This window comes from Diceros bicornis, chromosome 2 (assembly GCF_020826845.1).
Source record: "Diceros bicornis minor isolate mBicDic1 chromosome 2, mDicBic1.mat.cur, whole genome shotgun sequence".
In the NCBI taxonomy this organism is placed as follows: domain Eukaryota; kingdom Metazoa; phylum Chordata; class Mammalia; order Perissodactyla; family Rhinocerotidae; genus Diceros; species Diceros bicornis.
Window position 1 is genome coordinate 3,422,038 of NC_080741.1, and position 27,975 is coordinate 3,450,012.

Genomic DNA, 27,975 nt, shown 5'->3' on the forward strand with positions numbered 1-27,975 from the left:
AAGAATTTTCTTAAGGAGCAAGTAGATTTTACACCAAGTTTAAAGTCTTATATGCCTTAATCCTCATGTCATGTTAAATGCATGGTTTCACTCAGTCCTCACATCAACAGTGGAAGGTAAGAACTAACACGATGAGAGGCATTCTTTCCTTCCCAAGGTCACGCCATTCCACATTTCCAAAGCTGTCCTGTCAGCCTGGATCCTCTGGCTTTCAGATCTTTATTCTCAACACTCTGCAAATTAAGGAGACGTAGAAGTCCCCGGGATTACAGCCATGTGGTGTCACCGCTTAGTTTTAGTTGAACAATTTCTGGAATTTTCAGGACCTGCCTCCCTCTTTTCCTACCTGTATCTGTCTTTTATCTCTAACTGCACTGGGCAGGCACTGACATCAACTTCTCTTTCCACACTCTGCTTCATCTGGGAGACAGATTTATTTGGGGCATAATAAATTATTCAAGAAAACTGAGAGTGTTTTGGTGTATAGGGCATCTGGTGTCAAGTATAACCAACCCTGAAACCACTTGACAACACACCAAGTCTGTCTACTGTCCATCTTGACAGAAAATCATACCTAAGAAGAGATCAAATAAAACAAAGCAAAATCAAATTAATAATGAGAATTAAATAATGTGAGTCTATTTTTTTCTTTATAGACAGCCTCCAGTGATAATTTTAAATGTCTAACATTTACATAAAAATCCTAGGGAGAAAACCTAAGGGTGGTCTCAAACATAATCAATGAACACGCTGCCCAGTGATTCTTTGACTTGCCCATGATCAGCTTTCTTTTCCATTCCACATCTATGATTCTAAACAAGTTCCATTTACTCACGACCCATCCAAACCCTTTTCTAGCAGCCAACACCGATGCAACTGCCTTCCATGTGACTGGCATGGTGTTAGGTGCTGGGATGCAAAGATGAAGACGCATTTTCTGATTTCAAAGAGCTCATGTCCTATTGGGGAATTATGTGTAAGTCAACACGCCCCCTTGAAGAGGGGAGGGGGCTGAAGGAATTCCTAGAGAAGGTTTCGAAATCTTTTATGAAGATAAATATAAGAGCTGAATAATAACATGCAAATTATAAAGGTTCACAGCACAGGTTGCATTGAGCCACATGTTTTGGAAAGGATGATGGGCTAGTGTGTTAGAGAAAAAACCATTTTGCAGCTACAATTATTTGAAAATAAAGAGCACGGAAGGAGATTTAGTAAATCTAACTTTATAGGGAGATTTCTCAGTTTCATATATAGCTACTTACTCTTTCATATATCAAGTTCTATCTGAGTTAATATACAACTGTGGCTGATCGTATTTTTTTCTATTTGTTATTGATTTATTGCAGTGATCCCTATCAGTTGGACTTTGTGTGTGTGTTTACTGTCTAGAAGTTGGATGACCACCTCCTTCTGCTTTGCTAAGGCGATTCTTGCATGGAAAAAGGAGCGGTGTAAAATGAAAACTTCAATTTAGAGCATTACTTGCTAAATGCCGTAGTATTTCACATCCACTGTTCCAACACTAATGCTATGAAAGAACCATGACCTTAATAAGCTTACTAAGTCAGATTCTTATTGGCAAAGACTGAAGATTTTTTTTCTGGACAAAGGAATTATAAAACTTGTTTTAACCAATAGTGTACAGACCTATGGACTCATTTGTCCTACCCTTGATCTAGTTTTCAATCTTTAATTAATCATTAATCACCATTATCTCCATGAACTATTCTCCCTTTCGTTTCTAGCACTTAAAAACTTTGACTTTGACCTTTTCCCCTTAGAAAACTACCCAGTGCCACTCTTGTCTATTATGTATAGTGTTGTCTGGCAATAAACTTATCTTTTAAAATATTTCTGTGTGTGTGTTCACTTGGGAAAGTAGTGGACAGGATTAAATGACCCTTTGAGACCCTGACCAAAGGGAAGCAATGGCTGAAGAGAGCCCGTCGATGCGCCAGGTTCTGTGCTATGGGCTTTACAATGATTTCCTCATTCAACTTTGCAACTGCTCTTAGAGTTCTGTCTTATTTTACCAAATCTCACCGTGAGGAAGCTGAAGATCAAGGAGGAATAAGGACTTGGCCCATGGTGACACAGTGAATGAGAGTTTTGTCAAATAACCGTGATGATTCCTAGTTCTTGACTCTCCTGTTAAGAAGGAGGGTCTAGAACTAGACATGTTTCCCTACAAAACTTCTGCTCTTTCTTTTACTTTCATGGTTTCCTACCCTCCTCCAGCCACAATAGAGTTAAGGGATGAAGGATTCCATTAGTAATGAAGGTTCACGGTGGGGGTTGTATTCAACTGAGAAGTTCAGGCACTCCCTGAGCAAAGCATCAAACCTTTCACTATGCAGGCAGTGGGGGGTGGGGGGGCACTATGGAGATTTAAAAAACCTCTTAAATGATCCTGACATGGCCCTTCCTCGTACTGTTCAGATCACTACTTTATATTGTCCTGCCTCCATGAAGACACTCTTATGGAAACAGCTCTACCTTAGACCCAGCAGGAATAGGATGGTGAAATCCACACTCCAGTTGATGAAGGTGGAAATGTAAATAAATGATTGGGAAATATGAAGTTGTGTAAACATTTCAGTCAAATGTTTTTAACTGAGAACGTGTTATTACAGAAGGAAAAGTTTCGAAAGTCTTCCTTAAACTTCCCAAAGGAGTTTGGACACCAAGAAAACAGCAGCCCTCAAGCTTGGACACCTTTGTTTCCTAATCTCCTAAGTACCATGAATATATCTTAATTTGTTTCTCAGTGTTTTTTCTGGCAGATCCTCTTGTGAAAAAAAGTTAGCATATAGTTTTGGAAGAAACAAATTAAACATTCCTCAAATATAAAAAACGTAAAAGCAGAATACAACACAAAACATCTCCTTTTTCTTTCTCTTCTTTTTGACTTGTGTTAAGTATATTGTAAACAAAATTTAATTTAAACAAAATCAGAATAAAATATCTATAATACACCACAATTAATAGAAATCCCTAGTTAGTTACAAGTTTAATCTTATCAAGCACACCTGGTTTATGGAAAATGGGTATATGAAAATTTAATTCCTCTTCTTTAAGGTCGTTTTTTTCTATAACACTACTAATTTAGAAACTTAACGAGAAGGAGATTTTTAACACAAATCTGTGAAGAAAATTCAGAAGCAACATGGTGAAAGAATGGCAGGATCAGCAGCCTGCTGTGCGGCAGTTCCAGAAAGGCGAGCTCCTCACAAACGTCACGTTGTGGCCAGGCCAATGTGAATCTGCAGACGGAGTGTGTTAGAAAGCAAGGAGATGGAGTTCCATCCCAGGAAAATCAAGACCCAGAGAGCCAGATAAAACCTCCACTCCATCCTAGTCCACCTCATAAATGTGCTTGGCATTCTAAAACAAGACCCCACAATAGAACACTGCACTGGACTATTATGTTAACATTTCATAGACGAGGTAACTGAAACTTACATCATTGCTAGCTATGTGATGATAATGGAGATCTTGACACAATTACTCCACCTAGAACACAGGCACACTGATACTTATCCGTCATGGTTACTGTTTGGGTTACTTTAGGTGATGGACTTAGAGAGCTTAGCATAGGTTTTGACACACAGGTAGCCATCAATAAATGGTAAGATCATAGTTCACGTTATATTGCTGTTCATTTTATTCATATTTTTATTCTTGTTATTACAGTGAGAAAAGAATACAATCAAGATTCAAGCCCAGCTGTGTGTGTGGTAAGAATACTTAACATGAGGTCTACCTTCATAACAAATTTTTAAGTTCACAACACTGTATTGTTAGCTATAGGCACTATGTTGCTCAACAGATCTCTAGAACTTATTCAGCGTGTGTAAGTGTAACTTTATACCCATGGAACAACAACTTCCCATTCCTCCTGCCCCCATCCCCTAGAAGCCACCATTTTATTCTCTGCTTCTCTAAGTTTGACCATTTTATACTTATGCATATGAGTGGAATCATGAAGAATTTGTCCTTCTGTGACTGATTTATTTCACTTAGCATAATGTCTTCCAGGTCCATCCATATTGTTGCAAACAGGAAGATTTCCTTCTTTTTTTGAGGTTGAATAACATTCCATTGTATGCATATGCCACATTTTCTTTATCTGTTCGTCTGTAGGTGGACGTTTGTGTTGTTCTCATATCTTGGCTTTTGGGAACAATGCTGTAATGAACGTGGGAGTGCAGGTGTCTCTTCAAGATCTTGATTTCAATTATTTTGATATATACCCAGGAGTGAGATGCCGGATCACATCGTAGCTGTAAGTTTAATTTTTTGAGGAACTACTATACTATTTTCCACAGCAGCTGCATCATTTTGCATTCCCGCCAAGAGTGTCCATCAGTTTCAATTTTTCCACATCCTCGTCAACACTTGTTGTCTTTTGGTTTTTGATAATAGATATCCTAATAGATGTGAGGTGATATCTCATTGTGGTTTTGATTTCCATTTCCCTGATGATTAGTGGCATTGAGCACCCTTTCATATATCTGTTAGCCAGTTGATTATCTTCTTAGCAAATCCTAAAGTTTCTGCAAAAAAAACTCTTAGAATTAATAATCAAATTGAACAAAACTGCAAGTTATAAAATCAATATACAAAAATCAGTTGTGTTTCTATATACCAATAATGAACTACCAGAAAAGAAAATTAAGAAAAGAATCCCATTTACAATAGCATCAACAGGAATAACATACTCAACTATAAACTTAACAATGGAGGTAAAAATCTTGTACACTGAAAACTGCAATACATTCATGAAAAAAATTAAAGACACAAATAAATGGGAAGATATTTATGTTCATTGATTGCAAGATTCCATATTGTTAAAATGTCCATACTACCCAAAGCAATACATAGATTCAATGTGATTCCCATCAAAATCCCAATGGCATTTCTTTTTTTTTTTTGTATAATTTTATTTATTTATTTATTTTTCCCCCAAAGCCCCAGTAGATAGTGGTATGTCATAGTTGCACATCCTTCTAGTTGCTGTATGTGGGACGTGGCTTCAGCATGGCCGGAGATGCGGTATGTCGGTGCGCGCCCAGGATCCGAACCTGGGCTGCCAGCAGCAGAGCATGCGCACTTAACTGCTAAGCCACGGGGCTGGCCCCCAACGGCATTTCTTGCAGAAATAAAAAGAAAAGACCTGAAAATTCACATGGAACAATAAAAGACCTGTAATTAGCCAAAGTGAGCTTGAAAAAAAGAACAAACGTAGGGGCATCACAATTCCTGATTTTAAAATATACTGCCAAGCTACATTAATTAAAACAGCATGGTACTGGCATAAAGACAGACATGTAGACCAATGGAAATCTGTTTTCTTCATTTAATTCATGCTCTTTGTGTCCTGGTGAAGACATGTCCCTGTTCCCTGACCACAGAGATTTTCTCTTGGAAGTTTTATAGTTTAATCTCTTAAATTTAGGTCAATGACCCATTTCAACTTAATTTTTATTGTGAGGATGGTTTTGAAATTCTCTTGTTTTAAAAAAACATATAGTTATCCAATAGTTCTGGCCTCATTTGTAAAAAGGCGATCATTTTCCCACTGAATTATCTTGACCATTTTGTCCAATTCAGTTGGCCTTATGTGTGTGGCATCTAGTTCTGGACTCTCTTTCTAGTTCTATTGATCTGCACATACACCCTCGTGCCAATGCTACGCTGTATGAATGGAGCTTTGCAGTAAATGTTGAATAAGGTAATGTTAGTTCTCTAACTTACCTGTTACTAAAAAGCTTATGCTGTTCTATATTCTTTTTAATTCCATTTAGTTTTGGAATCAGCTTGTAGAGTTCTACCAAAAAAAAAAAAGCCTCCTGGAGTTTTGACTGAGATTGCATTCAACCTAGAATTTACTATGGGGAGAAGAGACATCAAATTTTCAAGTCTTCTCATTGTGATATCAGTTTATTTAGATCTTTAATTTCTCTCAGAAATGTTTTCAAGTTGTCAGTGTACAATCCATGCACACATTTTGTTAAATTTATCCCTAATTTGTTTATGAGTTTTGATGAGATTTCCTCCTAGACCATAGAAAAACGATCGATATTTGTGTACAGTACTGATACCCTGAAATCTTTCTCATTAATACTTGTGTATTAGGATTTTTTCATAATAAATGATCATGTTCTATTTGAAAAAGACAGTTTCACCTTTTCCTTCTTAATTTGTAAGGCTTTTATATTTTTCTCATCTTCTTGCATTGCCTATGACCCCAGTATAATGTTGAAAGGAAGAGATGAGAGTAGACATCTTTGTTGTTTTCTCAAATACTTAGGGGAAACTTAGTGGAAAATATTCAATATAAGAATATTCAATATTCTTAGGCACTTAGGGGAAAATATTCAATCTTTCCCCATCACATACAACATTGGCTCAATATTTTCGATAGATAATCTTTGCAACGTCAAGGAAAGTCTGAGAACTTTTTATTATGAATTTGTTTTAAAGTTTGTCAATTTTTTTTTTCTTAATTCAAGGCGACGATACGTTGTTTTCTACTTTAGTCTTTTAGAGCGATGTGTAATATTAATTAATTTTTGAATGTTAAACAAATCTTGCTCTCCTGAGATAAGCACCACTTGATCAAGACACAGTACCAGTTTTATATATTATCGATTTAATTAGCTAAAATTTTGTTATGCATTTTTGTGTCTATATTCATAGAAAATCTTAATCTGTAGTTTTCTTTCTTCTAATGCCTTTGGCTCAGCACTACTGGCATTGTAAAATGAGTTAGAAAATATGTGGGATAGAGTTATTTCACAGCTGGACTGGGACAGGTCTGTACTTGCCTCAAAGGATTCTGGGAAGTCTGGTGCTGACTCCTGATGGTTTATGACGGGCTCTTTAGAGTCTGAAACCGCTCTGGCAAAACCCGTGCTTTGTCCCGAAACCTCTCGCTGCTGTGGTCTCCTCATAGTCTCTCAAGTCAGGAAGGTCACTGGCGTCCGCCTGGGTCTCCCTTCCTCAAGACAAAGCCTAAAAGCTCCCTCAAGGGAGTCAGCTGGGACAAGCACAGGGCTCAGCTCTCTGTCACTGTCTCCCGGGGATCACTGCCCTGCATTTGCTGACCTCCAGTTTCGTGAAAACTGTTGCTTCATAGATCAGGTCAAGGTTATTTTGTTTTTGTTTTTTAATTATTCCAGGCTCTTGTGTAAATCCCGTCCCTCTTAGCGCCCTCTCAACAATTTATGAAACTCATTTTATGGTCAAGAATATGGCCTATCTTGCCAAATTACCCGCATATACTCGAAAGGACTAGTATTCTGGTGTCATTGGCTGGAGTCTTCCCTAAATGCCAATTAGGTCAAAGTGGCTGACATTGTTCTCCAAGTCTTCTATCTTATTACTCATTTTCTGCTTAATTGTTCAATCCGTTACTTAGAAAAGAGTGTTGAAATTTCCAACTATAATTTTTAAGATATAATTGACATATACCATTGTTTTAGTTTTAAATGTACAACATGATTCAATATTTGTATATATGTGAAACGATCACCACAGTAACTCTAGTTAACATGTCTCAACTTACCTAGCTACAAAATTTTTTTCTTGTGATGAGAACTTTTAAGATTTACTCTCTTAGCAACTTTCAGATATGCAAAACAGTATTGTTAAGTATAGTCCGACTATAATTTTGGAATTGTCTATTTCAACGTTTAGCTTTATTGGTTTTGCTTCTTCTATTTGGAAGCTCTGTCATTAAGTGAAAAAAATATTTATGACTGTTATGGCCTCTTAAGAAAATAACCCTTTTATCATTATAAAATGTCCTTCTGTTGCTCTGGTAATATTTGTTAATGTTAATTCTACATTCTCTGATATTAATAAAACTAATTCTCTTTTGATTAGTGTTTTATTAGTGTTTTCATCTTTTATTGATATAACCATCTGTGTCTTCATATTTAAAGTGTTTTTCTTCTAAATAGGCTATAATTGTGTCTTGTTTCTCTTTTTAAATCTAATTTGATAATATCTGCCTTTTATTGGGGCACTTAGACAGCTTACATTTAATATAATTAATGATGTGCTTGAGTTTAAATCTATCATCTTGCTACATATTTCCATTTGTCATCTCTCTTGGTTTACCTGAGTTTCTTTCAATGATTCCAGTTTATCTCCATTATTGGCTTCATAGCTATAACTCTGTTTTATATTTTAGCAGATGCTCTAGAGTTTACAATATGCATTTTATTTTATCAGTCTCTTTCAAAATAATATTATACCGCTTCACATATTGTGCAAGAAGCATACAGCAGCCAGCTTTCATTTTCTCCCATGATACGTTGTGCTAAAATTGCCATATATCTTACTTCTACATAGGCTCTATATCTCATTTTGCTTTATACAGTCAACTATCTTTTCATTAGATTATAAATACGAAGAAATTTTTTAAAAATTTGTCCACATATGTCCCATCGCCAAGAGTCTTCAGTCCTTCATGTAGATCCAAATTTCCATGTGCTGTCATGTTTCTTCTTCCTGAAGAATTATCACCAACAATTTTTTTGGTGCAGATTTGTTGACAATAGTTCTCTCTCCTTTTTATTTGGAAAATGTCTTTATTTTGCTACTTTTGCCTTCATTTTTAAAATAACTGTTTTCCTGTGTAAAGAAGTCTAGGTTGACGGTTTGCGTGTGTCCACTCAGTTCTCCAACAACGTCACTGCGTCATCTCTTCCTTGTATGTTTTCAGATGACCAGTCTGTGGTCACTCTTCTTTATACCTCTGCTGTATGCCTTTGTCTCTGCGTGTTTTTAGGATTCACTCTTTATCATTGGTTTTCTCGAACTAATTTCGGTGTAGTTTGGTGTGATTTTCTTTATATTTCTTCAAATTTAGGTTCTAGGAGTTTCTTGGATCTGTGGGTGTTTAGTTTTCACTAAATTTGGAGAAAAATTTGTCATTTTTTTCTTTAAGTATTTTTTTATGACCATTGTTTTCACTTTGACTTTTGGGAATTCTATTACACATATGTAAACAGTTTGATACTCACGAAGTCACTAATACTTTCTTCATTTTTCCTATTATTTTTTGTCTCGCTTCTTCATTTTGGATATTTACCATTTTCATATTTTTAAGTTTATGGATCTTTTCTTCCACGGTATCTAAACCCATCCATACCTTTTTAGTTGCAGATATTGTTTTTTTCAACCTCAGAACTTTTAAAAATATGTATTTTCCATTTCTTCTTTCATCATACTCAGATTTTCCTCTAACTTCTCAATATAGAGCAAATTTATAATAGCTGTTTTAAAGTCCTTGTCTGCTAATTATATCATCTGTCATGATATCCAATGGGTCTAATGCATAATTTTTCTTCTGATTTGAGTCATACCTTTCTGCTTCTTCAGCTGCCTGTTCATTTTTCACCAAATGTCAGACATTGTAAATTTTACACTGTTGGTTGCAGAATATAATTTATGCCATTAACTAGTGTTGGAATTTTTCGACACAGTTAAATTAGATTGGCTTCCTATACTCAGCATAATCCCTTTGAGATTTGTCCAAGTGTTATGTGTATCTAATTGGCTTTTTTAGGTAACAAAATATCTAAATAAAAAAAGTGCAGCTTTTATTGTGTTCATATCAGTTCAACATCTTCCTCAGAGTAGATGACAGGACTGTTTTCAGAGCAAATACCATGTAAAAGTATTTGAGCAGTAAGGCATATGAGAATGCTCATTTCCTCAGCAAGTTTCAGCAAACAAGTCATGCTGACTTTAAATAACAATTGGTTGCTACTCTGAGCACAATATGGTCGTTTTATCTGCAAAATATAGTACCAAGGAATTCTTTTGCAAATTGCCATTTAAACATGCAATTTCCACTGCTTTGTCTCATTTAAATTATTGTACAAGTCCTTGTCAAGCCCATCCCCTTTATTTGCATGTCATATGGTTAGGCTTTGACTAAAGACTGACGATCCTTCTATCTCTGAGGAAGGCTAGTAGTATTGTGACCTTACACTGTGCTAAAATTATATTTTGTCCACAAAACTGAAAGATATTAACCACATTATATTCTTGTAATTATTAAATCACTCTTACACTCATCGTGAGATCTAGAAATCACTTGGCAAGGAAATAAACAGAATATTATCATGAAAGAATTCATCATTCATCCACATTGTTCTCAATCTTTAAAAAGTTGGAAAGTTGTTCAGTCTTTTCTGCATATCTAAATGCATGATATATAATATTTTTAAAGTGTGCATTTGATTGTATCACTCAAGATGAAAATCAATGATCCAATTATCCATCTCAAGAAATTACACACAGCAAATCAAGCTTAAAGTGTGTAGAAGGAAAGGATTAATAAAGGAAAGAACATTAATTAAAGGAAAATAAACAGGAAATAAAGAAGATCAAGAAAAGACTGTAACATCTTTGGAAAGGCCAATAAATTGATAAATCCCTGAGTAGCTCATCAACAAAAAAATAATAGAAACAAGAAAGACGGCATCACTACAGACTCTACTGGCATTTAGAAAGATAAAATATTATAATCCACATAATGTCAATAAATTTGAAATCTTGGATGAAATGGATAAATTCCTTGAAAAACAACTTAATAATGTCATCCAAGAATACATTTCAAACAAGCTGGATGCCAGTATAACTACTAAAGAGATTTAATCTGCAATTTTAAAAACTTCCAATAATGAAAATCACAGGCAAGATGGGTTCACTCTTGAACTCTTCACAACTTTGAAAGAAGAGAGAATACCAGTCTTACATAATTTTCTGGAGAAGAAAAAACTACAGATGGAGTACTTCACAAATCATTTTATGAGACCAGCAGATCCTGAACCCACAATCTGACAACGGCAGTAAAAGAAAAGAAATTAACAGATGAATTTTCTCATGAAAGTGCACACTACAATTCTAAATACAATATTAGCAAATAAAACCCAATATTTTTTATATATATATATACACACACATATATATATATCACAAGTGAGATTCACTTTAGTTATGCGTGTTGGTGTAACGTTGGAAAATGTATTAACGGAGAAAAGTATGCTAATGTCAATGGTTACAGAAAAAACATTTGAAGTAATTCAACATCTGGTGATGATTATAATAATAATAATAATGATAATGATAATGATAATGATAATGATAATGATAATGATAAACTCCTCACCAAACGAGCAATAGAAGAGAACTTCTTCAACTACTTCCAGGGTATCTATGAAAACCCAGACCTAAGGACATATCACATTTAATAGTAAAATATAAAATTCTTTATTCCTAAACTCAGGAAACAATCAATACCCACTCTCACCACCTCAACTCAACAGTGTACAGGAGGTCTCAGTCAACACTGTAAGGTACAATAAAGAAATCACAGTCATACACATGGAAAAGAAAGAAATAGAACTGCCTTTCTTGGAAGATGACATGATCCTATAAGAAGACATTCCTAATGAATTTACAAAGTCACAGTTAATAAGTAAATTTAGCAAAGTCTTAATAGACAAGGTCAATATTAAAATATCAAATATATTTCTATATAACAAAAGAGGGAAAATAAATTTTTTAAAAAATCAAGATCATTTACAATAGCAAAAAAACATCCAATTCTCATAATTAAATCTAACAAAATATTTGTAAGACCACGACACTGAAAATTACAAAACTTTCTCGAGAGAAATTAGAAAAGACAAATCAATTGAGAGATACTCCATGTTCAGGGGTGGAAAATGCACTACTTTTAACTTACCAATTCTCCCAAAATTAATCCTCTGATTCAAAATCTTAAAAGTGTTTTTTGGAGAAAATTGGCAAGCAGATTCTAATTTTTTTTTGAAGCGCAAACAACATGGAATAGCCAAGATGATGAAGCAGAACCAAGTTGGAGTATTTCCCAAGCCAGATTCCAAACTTAGTATAAAGATTGGTGAACTTGAATAGCAACAGAAAGTATTCAAAATGAAGTACACAGAGGGGGAGAAAATGGAAAAGTGAGGTCTCAGGGAACTCTGGGAAAATATCAAGCAAGCTAAAATGTGTAATCGGAGTTCCAGAAAGGGACAGTAGATAAATTATTGGGGGTGGGGGGACAGATAAATTATTTGAAGGTAAAAGGGTCAAGAATTGCCAAAATCTAAAGGAAACTATAAACTCAGATACAAGAAGCTAAATAAATCTCACCAGAATAGTAAAAATATAAACCACATCATAGTCAAATTGCTGGGAAACAGGGATAAAAAGAAAATCTTCAAGCCACCAGAGATAAAAAGGAACATTACATACAAAGGACACGGATAAGAATGACCACATCTTCTCATAACATCTGTAAGATAACAACAGATCAATATTTTTATAGTTCTGATGAAAAAAATCAAGCTATAATCTTATTCAAAGTGAAAATATTTTCTTCAATGCAGGCAAAAAAAAACCTTATTCAGGAAAGAAAAGCTGAAAGAATTCATTGCCAGCAAACTTGCACCACAGAAAATGATAAAAGCAGTTCTTCAGGCAGAAGAAAAAGAATACAAAAGGATAACACTGATCTATAGAAAAGATTGAAGAAAGAGAATCATTTGGGTCAATATCGATGTTTTTTCTCATTTTAAAAATGTTTGAAAAGATAATCAACTATTTAAAGCAAAAATATCATTAACATAATGTTGGGTTCATGACACAAATAGAATTGAAGTGTATGGCAACAGAAAACAAAAAGACGGGGTGGGAGAAAAGGCAGTCTGCCGTGGGAAATGTCTCACTGCTCATGTGAAGTCGAACATTTGAAGTCAGATGTGCTAACATAAAGATGTACATTGTAAACTCTAAAGCAACCACTAAAAGGTGTACCTCATAACTCAACAGTGGAGAAAACAACTAGATCATAAAATACTGAATTAATCCAAAAATTTCAGGAAAAACAGCAAATGGGACAAATGCAAAACGAAGAGCAAGATGACTGAGTCCCATCCACGTGCGTCTGCAGACCTGTCCTGTGTGTGTCATTTCCACATAACCACAGCGCTCTGCTGTGCTGTCCCAGGTTTATTAGGATGTCTCTCTGACATCACACATGACCCAAAAGGTCTCTCAGCTCCTAGAATTACCTAGTGGACTCCTGTAATGGAAGCTGTTTGCACCAGGGCCCAATGATAGACCAGCAATGCTCTTTCAAAATGCAATACTTTGCTGCTGCATCAAGTAGATTTTAGATTCCTAATCCAAATCCCACTGAGTGGCAGTGCCTGACTTCATCTGCAAGTGTCTGGGTTGGGGAACTCCTCCAAATTCCTCTGTGCACGCCTGTTTTGTTCTGGTCCCTGGTCCAATTCTGAGTTATTTCAGTGTACAGGAGTCATCAGGTGCCTATGTTGGTATATACATCTGTCAACATCCAAATGGCCTACAGGGACCATGCTTCTTTCTTATTGCTCGTCTGGCAGAGGCAGTGTTTTGTTCCATACATCTGTGGAATGTATCTCCAGATCTTGGATCAAGTTAGTGTTAGAAAATTTCTTGATTAGGCTGGTTCCCGTATTTTAGCTCCTTGATTGACCATCCTCAGCTAATCGTGTGCATCGGTGTAGTCCTTGGTGTTCTCCTCAGAGAGAAATTATCCTGATGTTACTAATATAATGAATTACCTTCCTCTTAATTCTCTTCAAGCCAAAGTTGTGCCTAACATAGTGGTGACAGTATGTGCCAGGGCTCAGACAGCCCTGGGGTGGAGGACGATAAACGTGTATCAGAGTCCTGCCCCAGTGAAAGCAAACTGTGTCTTTACTTCTTCTGAGTTGGGATGGGAAAGAAAGCATTGGCTAACCTGTAAGAGCAGGCTGGTCACCTTTCCCTTCCTGCTCTTCTCAAGAGCTTTCCTCACATTTGGCAGAGCAGAGGCTCTGGTGGGACTACTTTATTTGTTCTTCCACAGCACATATTTAATCTTCATTTTGCACACTGTCCAGTGGATGAATTGGTGGAATTACCACTCCTGCTCGTATCATCTCATTTAGCTCCTGCTGTCCTCCTGGTATATGGAATTTCTTAACCTCCACCATAGAGGAAGGTTTGGACAATTATGGATGTTCCCAGTCTGGGTAATTCTCCTGGGTTCCAGATTGGTATATACAAGTTCTAGGCATTCCATCCGAATGAACCACAGCTAGCCCAGACACTACCTGAGCAAACATCCTCTCCTCCTCCCACCCTGTCAGAACCCTCTTCCTCCCGTTTCCTTCACTCAATGGCCTGGTGTCCCTGAGACCACCCAACAACTCCCGAGTCCTGTCCACACTCCACACGTTGCTCTTCTTGTGCAGCCACAAAGCAGCCCTTCACTGACTCTCACTGCCTTCCTTCCACGTGTCCTGACTTTGTTTTCCTCCCTCCAACCCTCTCTCAATGCTGCCACTCTATCATTTTTCTAAAACGCAAATTCATCATGATCTCCCTGGCTCCATGGTCTTCAGTAACTGTTCATCATGTGAAGAACGAAATCCAAATGCCTAATCGTAGGATGCAAGTGCTTCATTTTCCTGCCCAGCCTCATCTCCCTCTGCTGCTTCTTTTAAACTGCTGGCTTCAGTTTTCCTAGACCACCTTATGTTCTCTCAACACCCACGTTCTCACCCACCACTCTTGCTCTGCACGAGCTGTTACCTCCTGAAACGATCGTCCCCCTCTTGCTTCCTGAAAATCCCTAAAGTGTCACCTCTCATTTTCAAGCTTCCTCAACTCTGGCAGACTCTGGCAATTCTGTGTTTCCACCGCACCTTGTACACAGGCCATTATGACAGTCGTTGTTTCTGTGTGTACAGGGTCTGACAGCAGGGCTGTATCCCCCTCCCATTTCAGAGTTGAAGTCCTCCCCCGGTTCCTCCCCACACATAGGGGAAGGAGGTGTGAGGAGGGGGAATAGAATAAACACAAAGGATGCTGTCATGAAATTTAAAGAAACATAAAATGTGCAGTGATTTGCATAGAAATCTAGAGAGGAACTGTTTTCAAGAAGCTTTTGTTATACATTTAATACCACAAAACTCAGAGTAATTGCCTACACTGGTGTGGTTCTATATACTTTACAAAATGATGTCACACCCAACACCTTATTTAACTCATTTACTGTTGACTTAATCCTGTGATAAAGGCATAATTATGTCCACTTTACCTGCTGACGAAACAGATAAATACACAAACTCACATAACCAGCGAATGGCAAACCAGTGTAGAATAAGGTTAACAAAATGCCTTTCACCTTGACAGTTACAATGCTCACATCTAAAGAATATTTTCTTTAAATCAGTGGGAGCAGAAGCCAGAGGATCAGAACCAAAGGTAACATTAACAGCCACCATTTGTGGATTATTTTGCCATACAGTAGGTGAAGTGCTTTTATATGCAATCACTAGCTCACTTAGAAAATGACACAAACAGCACAATATAAACAAATTTGCAGTAAACACATTCACTTTGAACTAATAAAGGAAAATCCTCCATAGTATTAAGGAAGCGATGAAAACTTATATCACAATTTAAACGATTAAAAATAACTGTATAAAATATTATTTCAGAAACTGTATAAATTGTGCAGTTTGTTACATCTTTTAAAAAGTAGTTTAAAGCACATATATTCTGCAAAGACAATCTGACCAAAATTTAACTTTAATAGCAGAATATAAGCACTCTGGCTTCTCTGAAGGAAAAGCCTCTGACACACCTAAGTGTCAATTCTTGCTCCCAGTTTCTAGATCTAGGATCCATGATATTATTTCACTTCTCTAAGCTCCATTTCACTATGAAATAATAATGGATAAGCATATTGCCTTATAGGACTGTTGTGGGGTTCTTTATTAAATGCTTGACCTGAAATATCTACTCGGCAAGTGTAGAGGTACTTGGCAGAGAAAGGACTAAGCCCTGGAGAAGTCAACTCCTGCCTCAATGGACAGTATCCTTACCGCCCTTTCCTGCCTCCATTCTGTGGGAGTGAATCACTTCCTAGTGCACTGATAATATTTGTGCAGAAGAGGAGGCATAGCCCCCCGTCTTGTGAAAGCATAACAGAGATTATGAGAGGAAAGTCTTTAAAGGAAGGAAGAGAGGTTCTCGGAGCCTGCGATGAAGAAGCGCCATGGGCCATGGGATGAACTGGTTAACTTGCTAGCTGTACCCCATGAGAAAGAAACTCATTGCACGAGACGGTTTTGTGCTGAAGCAAGGAGTTTGGATTCTTGGCTCCCGACGTCTCATCTCACCAAGACTTTCTTGACTCTCGTGCAGCACAAAAGGAGCATAGCCACCGGCCTTCAAAAAATTATGAAAATTAGCACAATTGGTATTTCTGTGAGAAGCAGCACACAACGACAACCAGTGATGAGAGGATTCTCTACTTCCTTGTTAAGAAGAAGGATGAGAGTCAAACCCATATTTTTAACTTTTTAGTCCAAAGTCATTTTAGACTTCAAAAGTGTTTCAAAAATAGTAGGAAAGTCCCCAAATATGCTTCACCCGCCTTCTCCTAATGTTAGCATCTGACATAACCACCAGAGTACAGTGAGGAAAATGAAAATTATCATTCATACAACTAATCTACAGACCTTCTTCAAATTTAATTTTTCCCCTACTAACGACTCTTTCCCTCTGGGAGTCAATCAGGGTTCCACATGGTCTTCACTTGTCATGTCTCCTTAGTCTGCACCAATCTTTAACATTTCCTCAGTCTTTTCTTTTTCATTTTTGTCTTTCACGACTTTGACCCTTTTGAAGAGTACTGGTGAATTATGTTGTTGTCTCTCCATCGATTTGTGTTGGACGGTGATTCCTTAATATTAGATGGAGGTTATTAATTTGGACAAGAGTACCACAGAAGGGATGTTGCTGTCTCCTCCTCTGTGCATTGTGTCAGGGAACATGCAGTGTCATATGTCTTATTACTCATGATGTTGCTCTGACCACTTGGTTACTGTGGTGTCTGCCACATGTCTCCACTGTAAACTCACTATTTTCCCTCTTTAAGTAGTAAGTATCTTGAGGAGAGATATTTTGAGATTCTGTAAATTGAAAATAAGAATGAAAATTACATACTAGATAAATCACGGGCTAAAGAACGAATCAATGTGCAAGTTCAAAAACTTTGATGATTAAACAATAATGACTACATTATTTATCCAAATAACCGGATTATTGTAGAAGTGGTAGTTTGGGGAAAATTTATAGTTTAACTAATTCTATTGAAACTACAGAAGAAAGGATAAGAATTATGAATCAAATATTTAACTTAATTTGTTAGGAAAAACAGTAACAAAACGAGTCCAAGAAAGTAGAAGATAGAACATAATGAAGATAAGAGAGGAAGTTAATTACAGAAAAGAAAGACACAGTAGAGAAGATGAACAAAACCAAGACTTCCTTCTGTGATAAAACTTGTAAAACAGATTAACTTTTGAAGACAAGGATCAAAGTTACAGGTGAAAGTTCCAATAAACGAAAAGAATTAAACTAGAGATATGCTGGAAAATGGAGATAATCCAAGAGTCCTAGGATCAAACTTATGCAAATAAATATGAAAACTTAAAGAAAATGGACATATTCTTAGAAAAACATAACTAACAAAAACTACCTCCAGACGAAGTTGAAAGCCTGAAGAGTTCAAGAAATATTAAAGAAATTGAAGCAACAAATTGTTTTCCTCACAGACCTACAACAACTACAAGAAAAGTAAAATCAGGCCTTGGAGTTTTTACAGATGAGTTTAACCAAATTCTCAAGAAATTGATGCCCACAATCTTATACAAACTTTTTCAGAAAACTGTAAAAGAGAGGATGCTTGCTAATTCATCCTTTGATGCAGTATAATCTTGATGTCACCATCAGATAAAGACAGGGAAGGAAAAATATAGCCCAGTCTCACTTGCCATCACAGGAGCACTATATCAAGGCTGAAGTAGGTTTATCCAGGAATGCAATTCACCCCATTAACAAAACTCCATCAATATAGGAAAAGGCATTAATAAATTCAAAACTTTATCGAATGAAAACTAGAAGGGAAAATCCTTAATTAAATAAAAGTAATCTACCAAAAACCTACAGTAACTCTCTTGCTTATGAAGACTTAGAATTATTTTTTAAAAAATAGAACAGAAAAAGAATGCTCACGTTATCCAACACTCAATTTGAAGTTCTACCCAGTGCGAGAAAGCAAGGAAAATAAAGTTATAGGTTTAGAAAGGAAGGAGAAAAAAGTCGTTGTTAGAGATCAAATAACTGTCTCACAAAAATTCAAAGGAATCTCATAAAACTTATCTAAAAATAAGTGAGTTTAGCAATGTCCTGTGCTATAAAATTAGCATACAAATATTAATATATATCTATTCACTAGTAACAGCTAGAAATACAGCTGAAATGAAAAACATCATTTATAACCAAAAAGATCTAAAGCACATCCACACATAAAAAACGGAGTGCTAGATAAACACATGATGGGAATCATGAAATTGTATTGAAAGATATTATAGAAGACCTAAAAATAATTGTTTTCATGGGTAGGAAGTCTCATTATCTTAATAACTACATCAATTCTATCCAAATGTATCTATGTATCATCAAAAAATTCCAATAAAAATGCAAACAATTTTTTTTAATTAGGCTTGACAAGCTGATTCTGAACTATGCGGAACAATAAAGTGCCATGAATAGTTACGATGCTTCTGAAAAAGAAGAGTAGGCTGGAGAACCCTGTCTTACAAGATATTAAGATTTACTATAAAGCTAAAACACTTAAAGCTGAGCACTACTGATTCAGGGCTAGTCAAACTGATCAACTGATTGGACTATGAAACCAGAAACAGATCTACATATATAAGTGCGGTACAAGCAGAGGTTGTTATTTCTCACAAATGAGACTGGATCCCTTCCTCATACCATACTGAAATCAATTTCGAGTTGAAAATTTAACTTGTGAGTAGCAAAATTTAAAAACATTTAGAAGAAAATATATTTCTGATCTTAGATAGGAAATTATTATTTAAATGGAGATGCAAAATGCTAGCCGTAAAAATAATTGATCAATTTTACTCCTTCATTATTAACAACTTCTAGTCATCAAAAATCTTCTTTAGGGGCCCGCCCTGTGGCATAGCGATTAAGCTCACACGCTCCACTTCGGCGGCCCGAGGTTCCCAGGTTGTATCCGGGGCACAGACTGAGGCACTGCTTGTCAAGCCGTGCTGTGGCGGCGTCCCGTGTAATGTAGAGGAAGATGGGCACGGATGTTAGCCCAGGGCCAATCTTCCTCAGCAAAAAAGAGGAGGACCGGCAAGAGACGTTAGTTCAGCACTAATCTTCCTCAAATAAAAAAAAAAACTTCTTTAGAAGGAAAAGAAGAAAAACAACACACTGAGAGAAGGTGACAAAGATTCAGAATGCTATATATACATGCGTTTGTGTGCAGAGATATGTGTGTGTGTGTTGCACAAATTCATCAGAAAAAAATAAGCAGTGGAAAAACAAGCAGAAGACTTGAATAGGCACTTCATGAAAGAGAAATACTTAAGAGCAGTAAGTACAGGAAGATAACCAAACTCATTAGCACTTAGAGGAATGCAATTAAAACCACAATAAGATACTATGTTACACAAACTTGATTGGCAAAAGTGAAGTTTAACAAATCCAATTATCAGAAAAGATGCAGATCAATGGGAATGCTCATACATTGCCTTGAGAATGTACATTGGTACTGCTATTTAGAAAATAATGTAGCATTAAATTTTCTAATTCAAAATTCTACTCCTACATATATATCTTAGAAAAATGCTTATATATGTGCACCTGGAGGCCTAGAAAAGCAATTTATAGCAGCATACTTTGTAACAGCAAAATAACAAAGAAAAAACACAAAACAAAAACCTAGGGGAAAAAAAACAAATCCCCATAAACAAAAGAACGGTTAAATACATTGTGGCATATTATCATAACGGGACACTTTACACATGAGTGAAAATGAATAAGCTTACATTCCATGCAGCATCTATGGCTACTAAAAATATGATTGAGTGAAAGTTATGTTGCAGAAGACTACATAAAGTGTAAGTCCATATCTTGCCCCCAAAATAAGCAAAACTAAGCATAGTGTTTAGGCCCTTGTACCTACACCTAAAAATATTTTTAATAAAAGAAAGAGAATTAGATACCCTCCAACCAGGATTTTAATTGTTTCTCGAGAGAAACAGAGACAGGATAGGAGAAACAGATAGATAAAATGTTATTGGTAACATTCAGTGGAAGTGAATATAATAGAGAATTCATGGTGTTTGTTGTATTACTAAGTTTTTCAAAAGAGAGAAAAGATAAAGAAGATGTGGTATATATACACAATGGAATATTACTCAGCCATAAGAAACGATGAAATCCAGCCATTTGTGACAACAAGGGTGGACATTGAGGGTATTATGCTAAGTGAAATAAGTCAGAGGGAGAAGGTCAAATACTGTATGATTTCCTTCATTAAGTAGTAGATAACAACAACAACAAACAAACACATAGAGACAGAGATTGGATTGGTGGTTACCACAGGGGAATGGGGGGAGGGAGGAGGGCAAAAAGGATAATTAGGCACACGTGTGTGGTGATGGGTTGTAATTAGTATTTGGGTGGTGAACATGAGAACATGATGTAATCTATGCAGAAATAGAAGTATAATGATGTACACCTGAAATTTATACAATGTTATAAACCAATGTTACTGCAATAAACAAAAAATTAAAAAAAAAAACAAAAGCAAGAGAGAGAAGATAAAGAAAGAAGGAAACAAATTCACTTTTGAAGGGCATGGGCAATCTGTAATCCGGGTGAGCCAGACATAGAGTCCATTTACCGCCTTTGTGCTCTCATAGGCTCTCTCCTACCCCAAACCCTGTGCTGCCCAGCCAAACTATTCCTCCAGCTCCCAGGGAAAAGGAAAAAGAAGAGACTTAAAAAAAAATAACTCCCTCAATGAGATTCATATTCCCTACACAAATAATCAAAATGCTACAGCTACTGACAGAAGTCTGCACAGCAAAAATGGAGGCGAAATGAAAGTAGCGGTCAGTTTATAAAGGGTAGCAGGAAATCCTGCACCGAGATTAGACTGTGACTAGGGGTCCAGTGTAGGACGCAGCAGGAAGCTAAAGGCCGGTCTTCTAAGAGGGCTATGTAGGAGCCCCGGTGCACAGGCACGGTAGTGCGGTGTGATGGGGGCTGGAAGGTATTCTGATGGCTAGACTGTGAAAGGAGAGGGGATTCTGGGAAACACAAGCTGCAGACTTTATCAGATGGACCATTAGCCAACCGATAATTGATCTGGCTTCTTTTCTAATGTGCACATTAGAAATTATAATGTATGTTATAAAATCCCTTCTAAGACGAGCTTTAGCTGCATCGCACAAGTTTTAATAGGTATGCGTTTTCCCTATCATTCAATTCAAAGTATTCTCTAATTTCTATAGTGAATTTTTTTGACTATAAGTTATTTAGTAATATGTCTATTACTTTCAAACAGATGGGAGAAAAATGGCTCTTTGCACATAATTTCTTTCTACATTTAAAAACATGTATGTGGTTAGTGTACTGTTGAAATTGTCATTTATAATTGCCTTCTGAAAAAAGGAGATTTGGCATAATGTCTGGTCTCAACAGAACAAGTTGGATATCTTGGTTGCTCTTGGGTCAACTGGCTTGTAGATTTACCCTCCACACACACACACAGACACACACAGACATACACACACATGCATTTCTTGCTACATTTTCAACTTTTTAACTTGATTGAACTGATTACACTTAATCTTCAAGATTCATCCTACAAGTATAAACCATATTTTAATCTTAGGGAAACATTCTAATGGATATTTACTTCTGTGTATATCCAAAATATTACGCCTTCACACACATATATATCCAAATACACAGACATTCGTAAAATTACTAGGACACCAGCAATTTGGTTAAATGCTTCCCTTTAGTCTCTGTGGAAATATTTCACAATTTTCCGGCAGATTTAACGGCCAAATAGTCACATGAACGGAAGAAGGTGGATGAGAAATGGCCCCACAGGCGACGGAATGTAACCTCCTAGACTCCCGACCCTGCCCTGCACACCGGCCCTTGTGACAGCCAGCAGGAAAGAGCCCCCGTCACCCCCTCCTGCAGACGCGGCGCAGGACCGGGTCTGGAGACCGCGGCGCGGGCGCCCGGCTGCGGGGGCTCCGCGCACACGGGGCGCCTCAGCGGAAGCAGACGCGGCCACTCCGCGGCGAGCAAGTCCCCGCCGGGTGGACGCAGAGGCTGCAGACGCGTCACGCCGACAGCACGGAGCGCGAGTGCTGCCGACGCACAGGCGGACGGACGGGAGCCGCGCCCAACGCGGCCCGGGGGGCGCCAGGCCGGGCGCAGAGCGCGGGCCCGGCGGCCTCCCGCGCCCGCGCGCCCCCGGGAGCGCGTCCAGGAGCCCCGCGCGGGACGGGCCGCGGGCCCGGGGGCGGCGGGGAGGGGCTCGGGCGGCGCCCCCCGGGCCCCGCGGGGGGGGAGGCGGCCTCGCCCGGGGCGCGCGGGAGCGTCCGCCAACCCTCGCGTCGGAACCTGGAGAAACCTACGAAGCTGGTTTCCGGTGCAAGTGAATTGCGGTCAATTTCAGTGAGGATATCTATGTATGTATGTAAAGTTTTCCATGCCTCTTCATGTGTATATACACATATGTGTATAAATCTGCAGATCTTCCTTGACTTGATGTGGGACCTGAGGTGACTTTGCTCACCCATCCTGGAGGAAGCCAATTTCTGACACCGGCTGTAGTGGAAGAGAGTAGGAATTTTACTGCAAAGTGCTGAGCAAGGAGAATGGGCAGCTAAGGCTGTAACCCTGAATTCCCAGAAAAGATACAAGCGAGGGTTTTTATTTGGGGTTTTGCGTAGGTACCAGTACTGTGAGTGTACAATGGGGTGGCTGAAGCCTCCCTTAGCCTGGATCAAAGATGACAGGAGAACAGGGTATGTCTCATCGTTGAGGTGATTCATCAGGACACTTTTGAGTACATGGCAGGCTGTGATGGGACCTATGGTGTATTCAACTGGAAGCTCAATTCTTGCTGACACCTGTTCCCCACAGAGAAGTAGACTGAAGGAAAGTTGATCAACTCTTCCTGTCAGAACATCATCAATGGCAGGAGGCCTTTTTTCAATGGACAGAGATTACTTTTAAGAGCTTGGAATATATCATGCTTGCTATGGGTTGACTTGTGTCCCCCATAAAAGATATGTGGGATTTCTAGCCCCCAGAACCTCAGAATCTGGCCTTCTTTGGAGATAGGGTCCTTATAGAGACAGTCAAGTGAAAATGAGGATGTTAGGCTAGGCCTTGATCCAATATGATTGATGTTCTCACAAATAGGAGAAAATTTGAACAGAGACGCGGACATAGGGAGAACACCATGTGATGATGGAGTTGTGCTGCCACAAGCCAAGGAACTACCAGAGGCTAGGAGAGAAGCCTGGAATATATACTTCCCCTGCCCCTTCAAAGGGAGCATGACCTGGAACATCTTAATTTCAGACTTCAAGCCTCCAGAACTGTGAGACAATAAATTCCTGTTGTTTAAGCCACTCGATTTGTGATACTTGGTTATGGCAATCTTAGCAAACTAATACAATGTTGGAATGGGTATCTGAGGAGAAGAAAACCTAGAAATTTCCTTTAGGATTAAGCACTGTTGACATACTTTGGAAATTACTTGCTTACGTGTTGGATATGTGTTTTGGAAATCTGTACTTTATATGTTTCCAGGAGGCTCAAGGCAGATTATCAATAAAAATAACAGATGATTGCAGAGTTTGGAGAGATGAAGTCAAGAATTTATTCTATCTAATTTCCCCAGGTGTTACAAAGGTGGATTACGGAAATAGATCAATGAGATTTGGTCTAAGGCACAAACTACAATACAAACCATTGTCCTGGTACCTAGAGAATATTTACCCTGATTCTCAAGTTCCATGTCACTGTTTCTCTTTGGGTGAGATGCAAAATGTGGAAACACGTCAATGTCTGGATAACATAGGTAGGAAAGAGAACGAAAAGCTTGGAAGTTTTAGCTGTCATGGCATGGGATGTAATCAGGTCTTCCCTTATACTGCCAATAAAGCAATTAGAACAGATGACTTTTGCTTGGAGGTTTCCAAACTTAACGGCTTGACCACAATTCTCAAATCCGCCACATAAAAGGCAACCAACGTTGGGAGTGTGGCCAGTGAAACTAACCCTGTGGCCTGTGAACGGTAATCAGTGCCTGCACACAGCCCCAAAAGAGGATGGCCAGGTGCCCAGGGTAGACATGCCAATGGAAGCCTGCCCTGCAGTGGCTCCTGTGAAATGTCTCTCTTCCAGAAATGTTCTGAGACCAAATTTACAACATAAATAAATGATGATTGACTGGGTCACGTCAGCATATATTTCTGCCACATTCTTAAGTAGCAAAATAAAAAGGAAAACGTGCTCTCCTGCTCTGTGGGGTGTAAGGTTTTCAGGAATTAAAACTAAACTCCTTGTGCTTTTCTGCAGCTGTGAGTCAGCCTTCCTGTCCAAGGACATGAACCTACATGCCAGTGAGACTGCACACTCACGCTCACAAGATTGAAAGAGTCTTTCATCAAGAATCACTGTGAGGGGGCCGGCCCCGTGGCTTAGCCGTTAAGTGCGCGCGCTCTGCTGTTGGCGGCCCGGGTTTGGATCCCGGGCGCGCACCGACGCACCGCTTCTCCGGCCATGCTGAGGCCATGTCCCACATACAGCAACTAGAAGGATGTGCAGCTATGACATACAACTATCTACTGGGGCTTTGGGGGAAAAATAAATAAATAAATAAATAATTATAAAAAAAAGAATCACTGTGAGGAATATTCAGACAGTGGGACAATCCACAAAATGCGCTCTCTCTTGAGCCACCATTTATGGTTTGTTTGCACATCAGTTACTTTTGTTGAGTGTGCTGTCATAATGCAGAAATGACCAAGAGATTTTTTCCTGATTAGAACTGGAAGACAAGGGCTGGCCTGGTGGAGTAGTGGTTAAGTTCTCACACTCAGCTTCAGCGGCCCAGGCTTCACAGGTTCCTATCCCAGGCACAAACCTACACCACTTATCAAGTCATGCTGTGGCAGGCATCCCACATACAAAATAGAGGAAGATGGGCACAGATGTTAGCTCAGGGCCAATCTTCCTCATGAAAAAGAGGAGGATTGGCAATGGTGTTAGCTCAGGGCTAATCTTTCTCACTAAAAAAAAAAAAAAACCAATAGCCAGTATACTAAATGATGAAAAAAAACTGGAACCAGATTCAGTATCATGAAAAGTCATTTTCACAACAACTTAAAAAAATATATTTTAAAAGAGTTTACAGGAAATTACATCGGAACTATGAAAGTATACTTTGTGATAGGATCAAGTTTCTGTATCAATTTTATAAGCCTCAGTGGGGAAAAAATAACTGATTCCAGTGACATTCATTTTGTTTTCATTTGTGATATTCGTGAATGCTTTTTTATCCTTTGGGTGCTGATCTTGAGCTGAAGAAAAATGGCTCTTTGCACATAGTTAATTTCTTTCCACATTTAAAAAAATGTATGTGGTTTGTGGACTGATGAAGTTGTTATTTTTAATTGCCTTCTGAAAATAGGAGATTTGACATAACGTCTGTTCTCAACTCAGCAAGTTCAATATCTCGGTTGCTCTTGGGTCAACTGGCTTGTAGATTCCCCTCCACACACACACACACGCGCGCGCGTGCGCGCGCGCGCAAACACACACACACACACACACACACACACACACACATTTCTTGCTCCATTTTTAACTTCTTAACTTGATTCAACTGACTATGCTTACTACTCAAGATTCATCCCACAAACTACAGATTTGTTTTTACAGCAATAAATCTTTGTTTTGGTTTATGATTCCACTCAATAAAACACTTGCTAAAGTGGTTTATTATTTGAGTATTTTGAGATGATGTATTTGACAGTTTTTTTTTAGAAAACTTTTCTCGCTCCATACTCAGATGGGCTACATTGTTGAGGCATATTTAGATTAGATTGTATTATAGTGATTATAATGTTGATCGATTTTTAAAAAAATAAAATTCGACGGAAAACGTGAAAAAAAAATGGCCTCTCAAAAGACATCTAAATTCTAATGCTGGTAAATGTTACCTTATATGGGAAGAAAGGTGGGTATTTGCAAATGTAATTAAATTAGGGATCTTGAGATGGGGGATTCTCTTGGATTATTTGGGTAGACCCTAAATGCAAACACATGTATCTTTCTGAGAAGGAGGCAGAGGAGCAGGTTGTGTGAAGATGGAGAAGACAGGAATTTGAAAATGCTGGCCTTCGAGATTACACTGGTCTGGCTACAGCGAGGAAAACGGCAGCCACCAGATGAAGGAGGCAAGCAGCTCCATCTCGAGCCTCCAGCGGGAGGTGGCTCTTGCCAGCACCTTGATTTTGGCCCAGGGATACTACTTTTGGACGCCAGGCCCCCAGAGCTCTGAGAGAATAAATTTCCCTTGTTTTAAGCTATCAAATCTGTCGTGATTTGTTACAACAGCGACAGGAAACTAATGCAATCACCTTGCAGGATTTTTATTAGTTTTTGTTTCTCCACTCAATACTACAACTTCTGTGCCTGTCGCAAAACTATCTTTGCTGACTTGCCAGTACCTATTCTTATTTCTCAAGTTTCATAAGGTTTGGTCTCTATTAGGGCCAACATAATCATAATAAACTATAAGTAAAGGGAAAATAGCCAGGATGATATACATTTTACACCTGCAGGTTCTGTGAGTCAGAGGAACTAGTAACTAGTTCAAGGACAAACACTAACTGTTATAACTGCTTCACATCTAGATTTAGACAGCACAAATGACATTGTTCTTTGCACTACAATTACAGATATCACAAATTACAACCCATTAAGTGACGGCCATATATATTTTATATAAAATATATTTAGAAATTCTTACCCAGCCAACCAATATACCAATCTCTTATCCTGAGACCTAGACATAAACACAGTGGTGATGTCATGAATGATAAAGCTCCGTGGATACCATCCTCAATATGGTCATCAGCAACTTGAACTCCAGCGTTTCAAAGTCTTGAAACATACATAAGTCTGTCATCTCACATGATATCATACTGACAGGTAAGAATACAGGTCGATGGCAAATTCTGTAACTGGGAGTCATTGGCCAGCAAGGGTGATGCCCTGATATCCATAAGTGCTGGAAGTGAATAACTAGACTTTCCAAGAACTTGTTCCATATGAACGTTGTCCTTCCTATACTTGTCGGGCAAGAGATTACTCCAGTTGACAAACTTGAAGAGTTGTCTTGATTCCAGAGGCATATATTGGTTTCTTTTCATTGCCTGGGGAAATGTTTCAACCTTGGTGACATATGAACGCACGAGTTTCACGGCTATGTTCCCGGTCAGAATTATACCATGTTCATTTTCTCGGTGAGATGGCAAATACGAATCAATTACCTGTAAGGTTGGGTAAAGTAAAGCTTGTGTCTTGATTTTATGTTTTATTTCAAGATCATTCCACATCTGAAAACACATGATGATAGCCTGTGAGACAAGGACTTTCAAAACACCAGGAGGAGGAGATTTAATTTTAATAATTTAAGGCATCTTGAGATACACAAGCCTACATAATTGAGGGATGTTAAAATTATTTTTACAATATTGATAATGTCTTTCAGTGGCATAAAAAAATGTCAAGCTCATTTCAACAAAGTTGACAATTTTTGGTTGTCTCTGTGAGAAAGAGAGAGAGATGCAAACTTCCAGTTATGAAATAAGTAAGTTCCGGGGATATAAAGTACAGCAAGGTGACTATAGCTAGTAAGACTGTATTGTATATTTGAAAGTG

At 38.1% G+C, this 27,975-nt stretch overlaps 1 protein-coding gene and 2 pseudogenes across 1 annotated transcript in view; 1 reads left to right on the forward strand and 2 right to left on the reverse strand.

Moving 5' to 3' along the window:
• LOC131411368 (arylacetamide deacetylase-like) overlaps positions 1-6,959 on the reverse strand; it is a 19,870-nt gene extending 12,911 nt beyond the window's left edge. The window contains exon 1 of the mRNA XM_058550148.1: positions 6,834-6,959. Within this exon, the coding sequence (XP_058406131.1) occupies positions 6,834-6,959 (126 nt within the window). The remainder of the gene's footprint in view (positions 1-6,833) is intronic.
• A 9,175-nt stretch (positions 6,960-16,134) lies between these two features.
• LOC131411374 (polypeptide N-acetylgalactosaminyltransferase 1-like) lies at positions 16,135-24,463 on the forward strand (annotated as a pseudogene).
• Positions 24,464-27,047: 2,584 nt separating this feature from the next.
• Positions 27,048-27,662, reverse strand: LOC131411381 (arylacetamide deacetylase-like 2; annotated as a pseudogene).
• Between the last annotated feature and the right edge of the window lie 313 nt (positions 27,663-27,975).